General features: G+C 37.1%; 1 protein-coding gene across 4 annotated transcripts in view; it reads left to right on the top strand.

Moving 5' to 3' along the window:
* The first annotated feature begins 1883 nt into the window (after nucleotides 1-1883).
* ccny (cyclin Y) overlaps nucleotides 1884-17878 on the top strand; it is a 47374-nt gene continuing 31379 nt past the window's right edge. For 2 of the 4 annotated variants that reach the window (XM_056738036.1, XM_056738037.1), the window contains exon 1: nucleotides 1886-2485. In XM_056738036.1, the coding sequence (XP_056594014.1) occupies nucleotides 2332-2485 (154 nt within the window). In that variant the 5' untranslated portion in view covers nucleotides 1886-2331. Of the gene's footprint in view, nucleotides 2486-17878 lie in introns of all 4 variants that reach the window. The other 2 variants (XM_056738035.1, XM_056738038.1) reach the window with 2 other exon arrangements.

The following is a 17878-nucleotide window of genomic DNA, read 5'->3' as shown; positions in this document are numbered from 1 at the left end:
AATCATTTTTTATCAAATTTAGCCATTTTTTGGTCGTTGTTATTTCATGTTTTAAAATGTCCTCCCCCTAACATCCCCCCTCCTCCCACATTGTATGTCAATACGGATTCCCCCAGTCTTTTAAACAAAAACATAATATTTTATATTGAACAGATCAACAGAGGAATTTAAGAAGTAAATAAGGGCAGAAACATAAATAAATAAAATACATTTTCACAAAAAAATCATAACTAATTTGCCTCTAATTATTCTCTACATAGTAGGGGAGTTATGGGTGAGTGTGTACACAATGTGAATGAACTTCATGAAACATCTTCAAGAGCAAATCCATGTTCTACCACGAGATGGCAATCATGCGATATATTAGCCGAGTCTTTAGTAATAAGATGTATGTGGATGAAAATAGATGGTACTTAGGAAAAGTTTTGCTTTGCGAAATGAATTAAAACTGAAGGGCTTTCAATACACTAAAAGAAGCATTACCTTTTTGGATTTCAAGGAAATGTCAATCTGCACCTCATGACCTTCAGTGTTGATAAGGGATATGCTACTTGACCTTTACTGGGGCTGTGTGTGGGTATGACAAAAGACAAAGTTAAACCGTTGATAATGTGCTGAACTAGCCTTTAGAAATGTGTTCAGTCTGGCAACGCTGTGTCACTTACGTTAATGTCTTATTTCAAAATCTACTATTAACACCTCAACTTTGTTGATAGAGAGATATCTTATTCACATATTTCAACAACTCTGTCATTATAATTGTTTTATGTATTTTTTTCTCAATTTAGATCATCTGTATATTTATAGAGCCATCAGATGTCATCTAATTCCTACTTTTAAACTAAAGGCAGTTATTGAAACGTCTCATATCATGACAAACACATGCTGTCAATGGCATTAAATCAAAGTAGGCTGTGAAAACATAAACAAAGCAGTGTCCATTTTAAACTTTCATTAGAGACACATTTTGTACAGTTCTTATGTAAAGCCTCTTTGTTGTAGCTGATAAATGCAATTAAACCTGGAATCTTAAATACATTTTGCTTAGGTCCAGGTGGTTTGGAGAGATATCATGGGTGTAAGTAATATTCAATACATTTTGTTGATCATCAAGTGTACTGCATGCACATACTGAAATGCATCCTTAAAGAGTTGTTAAGTAGGACGACCACTGTCAAATAATAGTTGACTAACACCATGATGTTATGTATATGTGCATTATATCTAACATTAAACAATAATTATTTCATATGTAAATACAAACACAAAATGAAGCATGTGTCACATATTTTATTTTTCTTAAATTCAATTGTGTTTATAATAATACTACATGATGTGATGTGACTGTTACACATTTTCTATAATAAAACCATGGTTAAAGGCAATGGATGTTCACAAACAAGACATGAAAACAACCTTTGCTCCAGAATATAATAAAGATGGAAAAGTAAGAGAAAAGTGAGGAATTAACAATCCAGATCACATTTAGTAGGTGGAACAATATGATATACATTTGACATATTTATCTATGTTGCTGAGAATCTTTAATGCAGTGTGTATGCTTCGACGGATATGGTTTACTGTTCTTTTAAATTTATTTTGCAATGATAAATCTATTTAATTTTTACTAATTGACGTACATAAGAGTCAAATTAGACCTTGAATGTTGTCTATTCTATAGCCATTTGTATTTATAATAAAATGTTAGTAAAAATGTTTTGACATTAAATCTGTTTGGCTATCGGTACCATTTCCCCTTCCGAAATACCGTCACACTACAGTATAGTGAACTAGATATCGTGTATTGAATCGTGAGCAATGGAGCTACACCCCATTGCAGTCTTTAGTGCTGTAGACACTCAAATGCATCTTTCTGTGTGACGTCAGGCGCTGAACCGGAAGCTGTTCCGTCCTAGTCGCGTCTGTATGTGTATGCGTGTGTCGCTTGATTGTGGGCTCGGCGATACACTGACAGCTGAATGATACAATGTAACGGCGACGCGCGGAAATGGAATAATCTCTTGATGCACACACACACACACATGTGAACAACACACAGAGGCGTTGTTATTCAGCGTGTGTTGTTTTGATGAGGGGACGGAAAGTCGTTATACAAACAGCGCCGATCGGTGATTTAAATGCATTTAATTTCAATGGCTTTACGTGAGCATTTTAATCCGCTCGGCATACTGCAATGATCTAATAGCGGATCGCGACTCCAGTGTTTGATCCCATCATCCGCGGCTGTTACGCCCCATCATCTGTCGGGTGGGCTCCATCGATCAGAGGGCGGATATTTATCAGCGTTGATATCTCCAGACACCAGGAAACATGGGGAACAGCACTTCGTGCTGCGTGTCGTCCAGCCCGAAGATCCGGAGGAACGCGCACTCGAGGCTGGAGCCGTACCGGCCCGAACCGGAGCTCAGTCGAGAGGACACGGGCTGCAACCTCCAGCACATCAGCGACAGAGAGAACATAGACGGTGGGTGTGTTGCTCCGGCGTCAGTGCGCACGCTGGGAATGCGAGCTGATCTATTGATTTATTTCTGTTCAGTGTTTGCAGTATAAAGGGTCAGGGTAGTAGAGAACCAAAATGTGCCAAAACAGCATAGCGTTGTTATCATTATTGGATGCGGTGCAGTGCCATAAACACTCTAATTATACCTTAAACCAATGCTAATACTGTTGTCTTTGGTAGCATGTAAATGCTATACATATATAATGAATATTGCAATCGTTCGGTTGCCTACAATGGTGTTTTAGTCACAGTACAAACACTGTAACATGATGTCACCTTTACGTGTAAAGCAATGGGACATTAACTAGGCCTATAAACATATCGCAAACAAGTGCGCTACAATGTTTAGATGCCAATAATCTTTGTCTAAATTGCTGGATTTTCTATGTTATTGGTACAATGATAAACTCTGAAAACATAATTGAATAAGTCTTATACACATCCTCTGTTCGTTTACAATGTTTCAAGAAGTTACGTTGCAGATGGATATATTGGGGACAACCCCTATTACAAAAAGTACCATATATATTGCTACACAACCCTGTTTCTTGGTCATGTTTTATGACAGAAACATAATAGTTTTTTTTGCTGACCACAGACATGACTATGGTACATTCATTTTATTAGTATAATACACGTCACATACCATCTACCTGTGCCATCACAATGAACTTTTTGGAAACACAACAGTGAATGCATATATACCATCTTAGATGTGCAGATAATGGAGCTTACATGCTGGACATCTGCTGTAGTGGAGATTGGATCCAGATATGTTCTAATGAACATCTGAAAGGAGAGAGAGGGGCTGATGGAGGTGTCATGAGACTGCAGGCAGACATACTCTTGGCCTCCGACATAGAAGCTATCTGTGTGTGGCCTGGGAATGTGCATAGCCTGAGAGTCTGGAAGGAAGTGATGAAAATGCTGTTGTTACCTGAAATACACATCATGACTGACACCTTTAATTATGGTTATGGAAACATAGATATACTTATTGTGTCATTATGGTGTTATAGTTAAGTTTTTCTCTCAGGAGAGGAGAGGGTTTTTGTTGGGTGAAGATACTCTCTTGAGCGCGAGGTGGTTCTGTGCCAGTCTCCAGAGATGGGTTAGGAACTGTACTGTGATTAACACAGCCCATTGTGATTCACACAGCTACTGTGTGAATCACATCCCAGAGAATATTGTCAGTTCTAGTTGCTCATTGTTAAAAGCTGCCTAATGCATCAACCTTAATGTGTTTAATGGGGTCATATGGCGCAAATATGTGTTTTTCTGTGTCTTTGGTGTGTTTTAAGTTGCCCATGCATGTATTAGACACGTACAATTGCAAAAATGAAAGTGTCGGAACAAAAGATACTTTCTATCTAAAAGCGAATGCTCACCCGGACCTGCCTCAAACGCCTCTTATAACCACATCCGCGTCAGTTCGGGGTATGATTTGACCAAGACCGCCCGCCCATATGTATACGCAAGTAAGGTGGATGTACATGTCAGTACAGATGCGTTGGAACCTGATGTTCCAAATATGGTAAGTGGCGTTACATTTTCGTCACACGCTCGCAGTATTCGACCAATCACTATGCACTGGTTAACTGGCCAATCATAGCACACCTCGCTTTTCAGAGCGATGAGCTTTGTAAAATATCTGCGCGTATCAAAGAGGAGATACAAACATGCACGGTATGTGGAAAATACAGCGTATTTGAACCTTAAATCAAGTATGCACATTGCATTACATCTAAACCGATAATAATCGTTCTTAAGCCATGTCATAGGACCCCTTAATTAATGATATCTTTATATGGAGTGTATTGAATTTACTTTTAATGTCTTATGACAATAATGTTTCTGCTTTACTTAGCATCTTCTTAAAGAGTCTTTATACTTGAGCTGGTTAAAGACCTAGTTTCGCATAGCTCACAGGCCTGTCACCGATCACCCGATGCACATTGTACACAAAACCGTAAAGGGGTTCTCTGATATCTCCCATTCAAATTTAAACAATATATTACACAACAATTTCCATTTTTTCCAGCAAATACATTCTTTGGAAATCAAACGCCCCTACTGAGGCAAAATGCACTTTTGAGATTAGTTTATGGTTTTCAGCTTTCCACAGGATGTCACCAGACCACGTTCATCTGATCTCAATCATTTCTTCTCTGTGGAGGCACCAAGAGCGGAGTGTGACTGTGGCATGATTGTGAACGCAGTACAGTAGATCGTTTGTTAGTAAGGGTGTGTGCGTGCATGCGCGTTGCTTCAGGCTTGTGTTCATAACTGTGACTCCCCCATACAAATGTGTGACTTGTGTGAAGTCAGGCATCAGGTCTGCTGACTGTGGACCCTAAAACATCCAGCTTGAAAACCTCATATTTCACTTTACCAAATCTGTCTTATAGGTTTGGCTCCTTTTAGCCCATTGACCTCGGCATCCTCCTTATCTTGTCAGTGTCGCTATATGCTTGGAGTCCTTTTTCTTTAGTGCATTTTGAAGTTCTCTTTCTGTTGGTTTATCTAGAGTTGTTCTCCTTCTGTAAGCATTTCTTTACTGATGGACTCTCCTACTGTCAGTGTTTCCATAATCTCAGATTTTCCTCTCTTAGTATCTTCATACTTCCTCTGTTGCATACTGCTACTTCTCATTGGTATACGATTTGTTCTAAATGTTTTTTTTTTTTTTTAGAAATAGTCCCACATCACAGTTGAAATGAGTATACTGTACTTAATGAATTAACTAACTATATATGAATGACCTGGATAGTTTGCAGTTTCATGCACACTAACTGAACTAAATGGAATAGAATTTAACCACAATGTCATCACAACGTTAAAGTAAAGTCACATGGACCAAATGAAGACTAACTGGCGACATTGTCAGAACGTCCTGGGTTTGCTGGGTCTACACTAAAGTAAAATTAAATAGTACAAAGTTGAATTGTGCTGCTTGTGATTTAAACAATCACAATGTGCATTTAGGAATCAACTTTTACGAGTCACTTCCATAACATTACATGTTAGTGCTTGCATACTAGTTCCCTACAAACTAAGTGCATGGTTGCAAGTAGGCGAAACGGGCGCTCCATTCATTATTCAAACTCAACATTAGCATAAGCCCACTTCCTGGCACCACGTATAGCAAAAACAACATATTTGTTAAAAAGATTACAACAAAAATGTAAAACGTAAAATGGGTACTGAAAATGAATACCTATCAGCAGTGATTTCCCAGCATATCTCTTATTTGCAGATTCATTTCAAAATCCCCTCATGTGACACGAGGAAACTGAAAACAAGACAAATTTTAGCCACAATATGGAGGCCTTACATACTCTCTGACAGGAATGATAAAGACGATTGTGTTAATTCCTGCTTTCGCAACAGAGTTCAGATCTGGTGATTAGATATTTAAATCCACCTAGATAAGCACAGCTTGGGAATAACCTCACATAAACTGAAGACATAATGTTTGGAAACCACTTTTGTTTGCTGTGAGGTTGGGTAATAAAAATGTTTTTTTTTTTAAATATTAAGGCAATACAATAATAGATTATATCAAAAGAATCAAGGCATTTCCATGTAACGAGACATTTTTAATTGAATAAACCCAAGGACATTTTTTATTCATTGGTCAAAGACGTTAAGATGTCCCTATCAAAATCAATGTATTTATTACATTAAATGTTAGTAAAATGTCTACGTTATGGTGTCAACTAAGGTTTTGGAGAATAAAATGTCAAAATTGGGTTGAAATACTGTTACACTTTCATTCAGGGTAATGCAATATTCATGTACAGATTAAAACGACATGCTTATTCTGACTTTTACTTATTAAAATATATAAAAGAATAAGGGAGCATATTACATCTAATTGTCCTTTTAATGAGTAAAACAAATATTGACAAATGAGCAACTAGGATTGTGGCAATTAAAAAAATAAAATAAAAATGATTACAACTAAATAGCATTTGGGGTGAAAGTTATTAGTCTTGTAATGTCATAAATAGATTTTTTGTTGTAAATTTGCCTGACAAGATCGTCAAACTGAACGACATTTTAGTGGTCGTCTTCTGTAAACCAGGGAAATATGTATGATATTTATTTTTTGCTCAGAAAAAGTTCAATTGAAAACGTTGTAATTTTAACAATAATTTAAAGTAGTATTACTCTTATTGTTTTGCGCTTAAACCCTTTTGTCATTGACCCTCATTTGCACTAGTATATGACACAAATGCACATTTCTTCACTACACTCTCTTTTAGAAGTTTAGTAGCCAAATAAACGCCACATTTAAAACATCACCATATCCAGGTTCTTCTTTCATTTTGTTTTACATATTATATATCTCAATATATCCCCAGCATAATTTAGTGTCACCTATTGTTGCATAGTTTTTCTAAATGTTTGCAAAGCAATAGTGTTGAATATTTTGAAGTGTGTAGTGGAGGACAGTCAGAGAATGTCAGATCTGAAGAATAAAGCTCTTTTGCATCTAAATGTGGCAACAAATCTCAGCAGTAATGAAAGAGCATCATTTTATGAGTCAGCTTTAGAATGTTCTCTAATCGTGCTTAATCATTGTCATGAATGAAACGAGTCCCGCGTGACATTTGGCTGAGATTCTGCCTGTGATATTCTCATTGTGATTTTGTCCTCTGAAGGAAATGACATACAGGATGCGCATTGGTTTCCCTTCCTCTTCTTTATCCGTGTGTTAGATTGTTTCAAGCAGACTGTAGACGCTTCAGAAATGTGAAGGTTTGTTCTTGGTCTGTGCTTTGAAATGGGAAGTTACTTTGAAATATATTTTTTCTTGAGTGAGAAAAAGAACCTGTTTTCATTAACCCAACAGCAAATCCTTGAAACGGTTGGAGCCATAGACACAGTACAAAATGAGCCAGAGTCGACTCTATTTATCTAGTGCATGATCTGTAATAACTTAAAAGCACATTGAAATAATTGCAATATTTATCAAAGCCAAGTAATTTTACATGAACGAATAAATTATGTAACATATATTGGGTTAATTCTTATATTGCACCTTTTGAAATTATTATAGGGAAATGTTCGGCGTATATAACCCAGCCCTATATTTAGCATAGCATAGGTTTGTTATAATGTATATTTTCAATGGTCTTGCATCACAGTTCAGTTGCTTTAATGTCGTTACTCATCCTTAGAAAACACCATCACTTTCGCACCTGGTCAACAAGGGCAACAGACCTCTTTCACAGATTCTATAATATGCTGACCCTGATATTAATGCCCAGTCTTTTGGGATTGAATCACACAATTTCTTTGACCCCAATATCACATTTCACATGCTGTAATATCATAAGTTTGCCGTGGCTACACTCGCTGCAGAAAAAAAACATCTGTTTATTTAGTGAACTTCAAAGGTGAGTTTGATTGTTTCCTCAATGGAGGCGTCTTGAGGAGGCTTTCGTAGATTGCTGTTGCATGAATATATTCAGCGCTTAAGTCTTGTAGCCCTGGAAACCTCTCATAGTTCCAGCAAGGTGCTCTCAAAGCTTTAATGAAGTGGGGAATATATATTAGCCTGTCAGAATAATCCCTTCCCTGCTGATGCTGATTTGTGTAATGTTCTTCAAATGAGTGGAAAAAACAGTGTACTGCCACGAGGAACTTTGTGGGATTTTTTTATCATTCATTTTCATATGGTCATTCCACAAATACTTCCTGTGCATGTTTTTTGAAAACGAACTGTTACCGATTTCATTTTGTTTGCTTTGACTAGATGAACTTGTACATGACAAATAATGGGGACAGCAATACAAACACCAATATAAACAGGTCCAATACATGGGTCAAATACTAAAAGGGGTTTAAGTATAAAAACAATAAGTGTAATACTGCTTTACATTTTTGTTGTTCAGAAAAAGAGAAGAAATATTTTTGTTTAATTGCATTTTTATTTTTCTGAGCAAAATTTCTGCATTTTTCCCCGATTTACAGAAGACGCCCACGAAAATGTCCTGCAGTGTAACAATCTTGTCAGTCATATTTACAACAAAAATCTATTTATGACATATTAGAAGACTAATTACTTTCACCCCAAATGCTAATTTTACATTTATTTTTAATTTTCCCATTTGTCAATAAGAACTTTTGTACTCTTTTTTTTAATACACAAAAAAATTATAATAAGCTCCTTTATTCTTTTATATATTTAAATATGTCAAGTCAGAATAAGTTTGAATTTGAACATAAATATTGTGTTAGACTGAATTAAAATGTAAAAAAATTTCAACCAAATTTTGACATTTATTCTCAAAAAACTATGAAACAATAAAGTAGACATTTTACTTACATTTAGTGTGCTTTCTATGGACATAAAACCACTTTTGTAAATTTCTTTTGATGGGGACTAATAATGTCTTTGACCCAAATACTTAGTTTAATTTCACTATGCGCATTCCATTTCTTGCAATAGTTCGTTTTACCACCAGGTGTTAACCATGTCCTGGGAAAATCGATTCATGGTTGTAGAAGAAAACCTGACCGCTGTAGGCCCGGAGAGGTATTGCAATATGTCGCTATGCGCATACGGGGGGGAGGGGTAGGCTGAACTAAAGCACATTGTCAACAAAACACAGACATCAGCTTCAGTCACTGCATGCGGTTCATGTCTGGCATCTTTTAGAGCTGGGATGGCTCCATATATCAGTTTCAAACTTCAAATCCAGTGTTATATCAACCATTATATAACCTTCATCACCCAAATGCAGCGAACAAATAAACACCTGATCTTCGCAAACATATGCTCTATCTCCTGCACACAAGTGAAAGTGAGTGTATTGAGCACAGAAATACTACTTAATAGGGCCAACAAATTTTTTGACAAGTTGAACATGTTAAGCACGAGAAGACAGCACGTTTAACAAGAAGTCAGAATGCATGACACATTGTTGCAGCACCCCTTTAACATAATCGTTCACGTTTATTTAGGTGTTTTTTGTAAGAGGTCAAAAGAAGAAATCCGGGAACAGATTGAAAGGAAACTTACAGGAACTACATAAAATTGTAGTAGTTGAAAAGGATTATGGGAATGAATGTGACTCGTAAAGCAGCAGTCACTGTAGGAGTGAAGCCCGAGGCACAGGATGGCTCTCTTTGAACACTCCTCATCGCACAACATTTTTAAAGGATGAGTTTTGTGAGATCCTCCTGGAAAGCGGCTGTGGGTAGATCAGTGAACATGGTGAAGGTGGCTTTCCTTTAAATTTGTACACTTCCTGTATGTACAGCAGGGCAGAGTCGGCCGTCTCTAAGGTTTTAGTCTTACCTAATGAGCTGATGTGGAGAGATCTTAGGTGTGAATCTTGGTCGATTGATATAGTGATCGACAGTGATGTATTTATGCATTTATTATTTAGTTTTACTACAGCTGTGAGCTACTTGAATATTGATGAATACTCTTAAAATCAAAGTTTTTTTTTCGAATGATACGATTTTTAGGAACTTTTAAAGTGAAATACTTTCAGCAAGCGAGAAAACAGATGATGGTGTGTTTTTAAGAGTGCTGACAGCTGAGTTAAACGCGGGGTTTACCAGGGCCCAGATGAAAGACAGGCTGCAGGCCCACTAAATAGAGTTGTGAATTGTCTATGGTGTCCAGTAGTTCTGAAGCCTTGAGAAATAAGATCTTCAGGCTAGCCTAAAGGTTCTTTGAAAATCTAGACACCTGACATAGTGCCGGTTAATCAGACATTGGGAATTTGATCTGAAATGGTGATCCTTTGTGTGAAAGCTTGTGGTCAGAAGAGAAACTTTGATCCTGTCAATTGTCAATACTACAACACTTCATGTTTTAGGTGGTAAAGAATACTGTGTGATCCATAGTACCATTGAGGAAAGAAAATACAGCAAAGGCCTAAAGAGGCTTTGTAGTGATTTTACCATTGAATTAAATTGTATGATGATGGGAATTGAATTGTATTTTTGACATTTCTTGTTTGTCGTATTTTCTGTATTCTTGTCACATTTGACCAAAACTAAAACCACTGTTTGCATTTTGTCATTCTAGACACTGTTTATTAGAAAAATATTTATATAAGCCCGCGAGTTCAAGATGTAACATTTGAATGCTAGAACAAATATAATTAAGTCTCAAAGGGACCTTCGTAGTCTACCAGTTGAGCTAAATGAAATTTATATAGACTGTTTCAAAGCAACAACATAAACAAACTTTTCTGCGTACGGACACTTTTGTGTCCTGAACGTAACTTCCGCTACACATCCGCAAAGAATAGAGTTCCTGTAGATTCCTGGAAGCAAAAGATACCGAGAAGAACTGTTACTTGGATGAACTTGCCTAGTCTCCAATTTTTTTTAATTTACAATGCAAAACCAAGCTCAACCACTAGATGTCAATATACCATACGGTTTCTTCAAATGCGACAAAGTTACACGACCCATTCAACAAATTGTTTATTTAGTAAAATAAACATACAACCAAATTCAACAAAGCATTTATTAAATACAATACTATATACTACAATAATAATATAAATTCATATTAATGTAAATAGCTACATTACAAAGTTCCATAGATACAAAATAGTTAGAATCACAGACCAGAAGTCAACTTAGGGCCAGGCACATGTGTCCGATGAGTTCGTCTATAGCCAGGTTTTCAGTCACTATGAAATTCACATTGGTTTGATAACTAAATTCAGTACATTTTTCGTTTCGGTACGTCAGCCAGACTGCAACTGTTCATTCTCTCTAGAGTGACTGATTCAGTGCTTTAAGCACCAAGAGCCACATGATTCGAAAGTGAATCAGATTCAAGCTTGTTTGTGTACCAAATCATTATTATAATTGGGTCCACTTCACAAGACAGATGTGCTACAGCCAAATACATCCACTAAAATCCTGCCTGTTGGTTTTGTAAAGCCAAAAGACCGTCACAATGAGCCAAATAGGAGGATGTGTTTAGCAATAACTCTGGTAAATAGCATAGCCATCATTAAATGATGAAAAAAAACTTTGAGCTGGTCTATGAAATGCTTTGAATAAACACTCCTGTCAATAACTGCATGTTGGTCAACCATATTTTGTAACACTTTTGTATTATTTGCAGAAGGTTTAAGTGTGACAAAGGGTAACGTGACCCCAACATGATACTTGAAAGGTGCAATGTGTAAATTTTTTAGGGAGGGGCGAGCGGTAAAGTGAGCCGTTGGTTGAAATTCGCAACCTCACAGCTAGATGGCACTTAATTTCATACACTGGACCATTAACATTTGATAGAGAGATGAATAACTTTTGTTTCATTATTTACTTATTTTACACATTTATACACAAAGCGACATACAACAGTGAATTGGCATTTAATTAATACGTGTGTATTTTGGGATCGAACCCATGACCTATTCGTTGCTTCATAATGGGTTGCAGGACATGAGAAAGCCAGTGACATTTAGCATCTTTGGTGACATTTAAGACCTTGGCAAAGGACAACATTTACATTAAATAATGACTTTAATTTCAACCTGAAAGCTGTGTACTTTTGTCGTATAAAAAAAAGCTGTGGCCTACTTTCAGTGTGTCATGGACGAAAATAAGTCGTCCGGGTGTGAATTGACACAAGGGCGTGGAAACGTTTCGAGACGAAAGAGTCTGTGTTTGGTTTGGTTTGGGGCATTAATAGCCGATGGCTGCATCAAATCGAGTCTGTGGGGGCCATTGTTAGGTGGGTGTAGGAGTCACGGCCCAGCTTCAGAGACGTGCATAAATATCACCCAACCCTTTCATTAAACCACACAGACAACAGCCAGCTGGTGAAATCCCCCTTTCTTCTGATCTGAGCTCTTTTTTGCCTGTCTAGCTTCTATTCCCTTGAGTATTATCTCTCTCTCTCTCTCTCTCTGTCTGTAGCGTGGCTACAGTAATGCGTTGGCCCTCCTATGTTAACAACTCTATGGAAACCCATACCGGCCTTTTGAGCATCTCAGGAGCTTGAATTCTAGTAATTATTCATGCCACTTTAGGCCAATGTAAATCAGCCCAAGAAACGCGCTGAGATTATTTGCTCTTCTGTTTTAATAAATTTAGCGACTATAAACGTAATATTCTCAAGTGACGTGTGCTCTGAAAGGTTAGCCATCAAGTATGAAGTTGCTGAAATGTCAGGTGTAAATAGGTACACATTAATATGCTGTTAAAATGGAATTTACTCACAAATAAATTACTTTTGTTTTGATATGTGCCATATGCAAAGAAAGTACACAAAATTAAGGTGCTTATAAGGCCATGGAAGAACTATTTTTGGTTCCACTAAGAACCATTCAGTTCAACGTTCCTATAAAGAATCATCCCTTTCTTACCTTTTTACAATCTTGAGAAACTTTTTCGCCACAAAGAACCTTTTGTGAAAAAGAAAGATTCTTTGAATATTAAAGATACTTTGGGGAACCATTTAGACAAAAAGGTTCTTCTATGGCATCGTGAAGCACCTCTATTTTTTAGAGTGTATTTTCAGGCAATTTGTAGATTTGTGAAGCAGCAGATATGCCCAGAAAGCTGTTCCTGGGAGATCATTGCAGCTGTTCAGTGTTGTTGTGTGAGAAGATGCTTCATGATAAAGAGACCTTATGAATATGCAGTGAGGGGGCGTGGCCTGTGAACATGTTTTCAGCACCTCTGATGACCTGAATTCAAAGCTCTCAAAAATGAATGAGGCTGGATGGGGTTCACAAATGGACAGAAAAAAGCAACTTGGTAATATCAAACAGGGTTACAAGCAATAGCAGTGAATTGGTTTTCTTAATGCTAATTTTACCACAACAAATGTGATATTTTTTTACACAACTGAAAATAATTACATGATTGAAATTGTTTCTTAAGCACAGCTTTCAGTGTTGATTTGCTTTTAAAATAAAAAAAGTTTAAAAAGGGAATGTAGTATTTGTAAATGTTGAAAAGTTGAAAGAAGTTTAAATTTACGAGAAAATATTTAATGTTATGAAAAAAGTTGGTTTAATCATTGCAAATATAATGAGGGTTTTTCCTGCATAGAAAATTTGGAGGCAGCCGCCTCTGTCAAATGTTGTGCCGCCTCAGACTCTCGCAAAATTATGTATGGTGTCTTCACAAGAAATGCTGCGTGCATTTAACAGACTGTCATTTGTAAGTGCAGTTGCAACTTTTTGCCACAGTGGGCACTGTTTCGTCATCAGCACACTGAGGCGCTAAAAAGAGTTGCAGAACGAGAGCTTGCTGTGTTTGACGGATGTTTTTTTTGTGTCCACGTACGTTTCATTTTTTTATTTCTTAATTTAACATGACGTTCATCATTGTGATGTCTTTAGTTGTGCATTTGGATCGTGGAATCAGCGTATACTGTACATTGCGAATTCGGCAGTATGAACTCACATTACCTTCAGAACGACTCGCACACAAATGACTCATGAGAATCGATTCATTTAAACGATTTATTTTTTCATTCACTAACGAATATAAAGGTGCGTCCCAAATGGCGCACGTATGCACTTTTCTACGCCATTTTGTAGTATAAATAATAGTAGTGCGTTCACATTGAAAACCTTCAAAAAACTAGTGCACTGTAAGTACCCGGATGGTGAACGTTTTAGACCGAAAATATGAAGTGAGGAACTGTGGAAACGTGCACAGTGTAATAATATAAAATCATATATTGTTGTAGTGTACTTGTAGTCTTGAGTAGAGTGCGTAATGGGCGTTCTGAATTCTAATGCCAAGTTTAAATGTCAGGAAGGCAGTGTGGTGCTGACACAGATGGCATCACAGTCAGACCTGCTTCCTTCACAGTGTGAAACACACACTTACATTCACGCTGCAGCAGAAAACCATTCCGTAAGTTACTTGAGTAGAACTTGTTCAAGATTCACTCAAGATATACATACTGCTGTTAGCTGTTAACACTTCACTTTTTTGTGACTTTTTATAGACGTACATTGGTGGACATTCTTCAGATGTTTGCACTGTTTTTAACAACAATAACACATTTATGATTCTTTGCCAAAAAGTGTGAAAACTACTGTGGCTTTGTGGTGCTTTTCATTGATTGATTGAGCAGCCCAACAAGCCTGACATAGTGACATTGACTCAACCAATGGAATGAGTCTTGGGATGGGGCTATCTGTTTATCCAACCAGTGCAAGATCTAATGTTTTGTAAAACCAAGTGTTATTAGTTTTGCAATTTCGTTTAGTAACTAGTCCTAACAACATTGTACACATTACCCTTTTATTCATCTTTTGAATGTGTCCATATGAATCACACTCAATTACAAACCATGAGACACTTATTTTTATATTCCTAGTGTTTAAAAGTTTACATTTATGCATTTGACAGACGCTTTTATCCAAAGCGACTTACATTGCATTGTATTATACATTTGTTCCTGACTATATGCAATCCCCTGGTATCGAATCCATGACCTTGGCATTGCTAGTGCCATGCTCTAACCACTAAACCACAGGAAAGCTACAGTACACTACAGTTTACTTTTTTAAAGTAATTTTTTTAATGGTTTTGGGGCTTTTGGCAGAGCTAGTTCTCCTGATTCATGGTTCTATTGCTTTTCTTGAAGCAATAACCGAAACAATGTTGAACCTACAGCAGCGGTCAAGACAAGAGGCTCTAATTATGGTTAAGAAAATGTATCTCCTACCATGTATCCAAGCTCAGCATATGTGTGAAGCTTCAATGAGTTTGTGTTGTGATCAGAGACACCTGTTAACACATCGGCTCTGCACTGATCTCAGATCTGGGCTCTGAAACTTCAGCAGGTGCTGCTGGCCACACATTAACACAAATCACAGCTGCCACACTAAACTGGCACTATTTGGACAGCTCTCTTTCCATTGCACGGCCCTCAAACACTGAGGGGAGGGGATGGTCTCTTATATGAGCTGGGCAGATTAATGTGTGATGTTAGTTGGAAGCTGCAATCTGTGCGATTCTATCAATTTAAGTTACCTTGTTTTCCAGCTAAATTTATTAGGGAACAATCTGCATATAGGACAGCTGTGATATGTAAAATCTTTTACATGTCAAAGCGATATATATACAATTTATGTTATTTAAAGGGAAAGTTCTGCCAAAAATGAAACGATTGTCATTATATATTCACCCTCATGCCATTCCAAACCGGTTTGGCTTTGTCTTCTTTTGCAGAACACAAGAGAAGATATTTTGAAGAATGTCTGTTACCAAACAAGCATTGACACCCATTGACGTTCATAGTATGAGCACAAAAGTATTTTTCAAAATATCTTCTTTTGTTTTGAACAGAAAGAGTCATATATACAGGTTTTGAATGACATTTTTGTGTGAAATATCCCTTCATGGACTTTTTTATTTACCAAAATTGTCTGGGGTCACCTTTTAATTATTTTTGCCGGTTTGTAATACCTCACACAAACACACCTGTCAATTGCAATTTGCATACAAGGAAAGTTTTCAAGACAAACTTTGAATGATGTTCCCACAGGACAAGCATATTGATAAAGTGTGTATACTTTGAATGCACTGTTAGCTGCTTTGGATAAAAGTGTCTACCAAATGCATAAGGGTCAGCTTGACAAAGCTTTTGTCTTTGACGTTTTAAGGTTAGATAGCCTAAAGACAGATTTAAAGGTTCTGTTGAGCGTGCAGTTTCGGCCAATCTCGTATTTCTCTTGAGTACCTATAGAGTTATATTGCATACTTTGTATCTTGGAAGAGTATTTAGTTTGATCACATTTATAAAAGATAGATACAACTGTACAATTATTTCAGAAAACAAACAACCTCATGGGGGAAGAAACAAATCACCCCTTTAAAGTTTTAAGGGATGAAATCCTTCTTAAGACATTGCTTAGGTGTTCCGAGTGGTTGCAGTACTGTTGCTAGGGTGTGCTAGCTGGTTGCAAGGGCCATGAAAGGCATTTTTAGGATGTTATGACTCGATACCCTGACACAAATGGCATACATTTTTACTAGAGATACCACATTTATTGGGGCCTAAAGAATTCACAATAACAATCTTTATTTAACAATATTCATTTGTCTATCTTATCTGTAAATAACAGTTTAGAAAACACACTCATAATTTTTTATTAGTACTACGTTGAACTGTTATGTTGTACTTTATATGCTGTGTATACAATAAACAAGCACACTTCGTGAGACCTTTAATGTCTGACAGCTGAGCTGAATTACGTGAATGAGAATGAATTTACTGGGCTCTCAGTTGTATAAAAGTCCCAGTTGTAAAAATTACAATGCCTTATTTTTTTTTACTGAAAAATGGAAGCTTTTATTGTAAATTGTTTATCAGTGTGGGTCATTTTCTTTTTAAAATGTGTGTGCCCTCATAATCTTTAGTTAAAATCTGAAAATGCACTTCCTTCCTGTAATGACCATCCATCTTAATTTACGTATTTTAGACGGCTTGGGCGGAGCATCCGTTAACTCCTCCCTTCAACTGTCAGTCTGCTGCCAGTTCCATTTCACAATGCAATGGCTGTTTTTGTAATATCCAATCAATATCGCAGAGAAGGACAAAAGCCAAGGCCACTATTTTGCCTCATTAGAAATTCTATTTCAAGTTCAAGTTTATCAAGTTCAAGTTTATTTATATAGCGCTTTTCACAATGTGTATTGTTTCAAAGCAGCTTTACAGGGGCAAACAAGAAAAACAGAAAAGTTAAAACACAGCACAGTGCATGGTATTTATACAACGAGTAAGTTCATTCTAATAAATAACATCTAATTTCTAAATAAATAAATGAATGAATGCAGTCTCCCGGTGAGCAGGCCAACACTGCCCTGCTGTGTGATTGATTGATTAATGATTGAATTAATGATTGATTAATGGAGAAAAAAACCTCGGGAGAAACCAGGCTCAACCGGGAGGGCCAGATCCCCTCTGACGTGTCATAGCTGCACTCAGACTGGTGACATGTGATTTTAGTTTAGCATTTAATACCAAATATTGTAACTTCAGCATTAATAAGACAAATAGTCCGTCTTTGCTCTTGGTTGGGGATGTAGTGGTCTGAGCTGGGATGGTCCGATGGTCAAATTTCTCTTGGCAGCTGGTGGAATTGCCTTAGATGGAGCTGGGATGGTCAGTCAGTCTGCAGCTGTATCTGGTGTAATCTCAAATTGGGGATGGGCATCTGTCGGTCGTCTGGACATGGTGGAACTTCTTCCTACCTCGGGATGGGCATCTGTCGGTCGTCTGGACATGGTGGAACTTCTTCCTACCTCGGGATGGGCATCCCGAGGCAGAGGCGGAAAGAGAATAAAGAGAATAATTAGCGTAGCTGCTGTTCATTAACTATGCATTAAGTGAAA

This window comes from Triplophysa dalaica, chromosome 23, assembly GCF_015846415.1.
Source record: "Triplophysa dalaica isolate WHDGS20190420 chromosome 23, ASM1584641v1, whole genome shotgun sequence".
Taxonomy (NCBI): domain Eukaryota; kingdom Metazoa; phylum Chordata; class Actinopteri; order Cypriniformes; family Nemacheilidae; genus Triplophysa; species Triplophysa dalaica.
The sequence above is the reverse complement of the archived record's forward strand: the minus strand, read 5'-3'. Positions and strand labels throughout refer to the sequence as shown.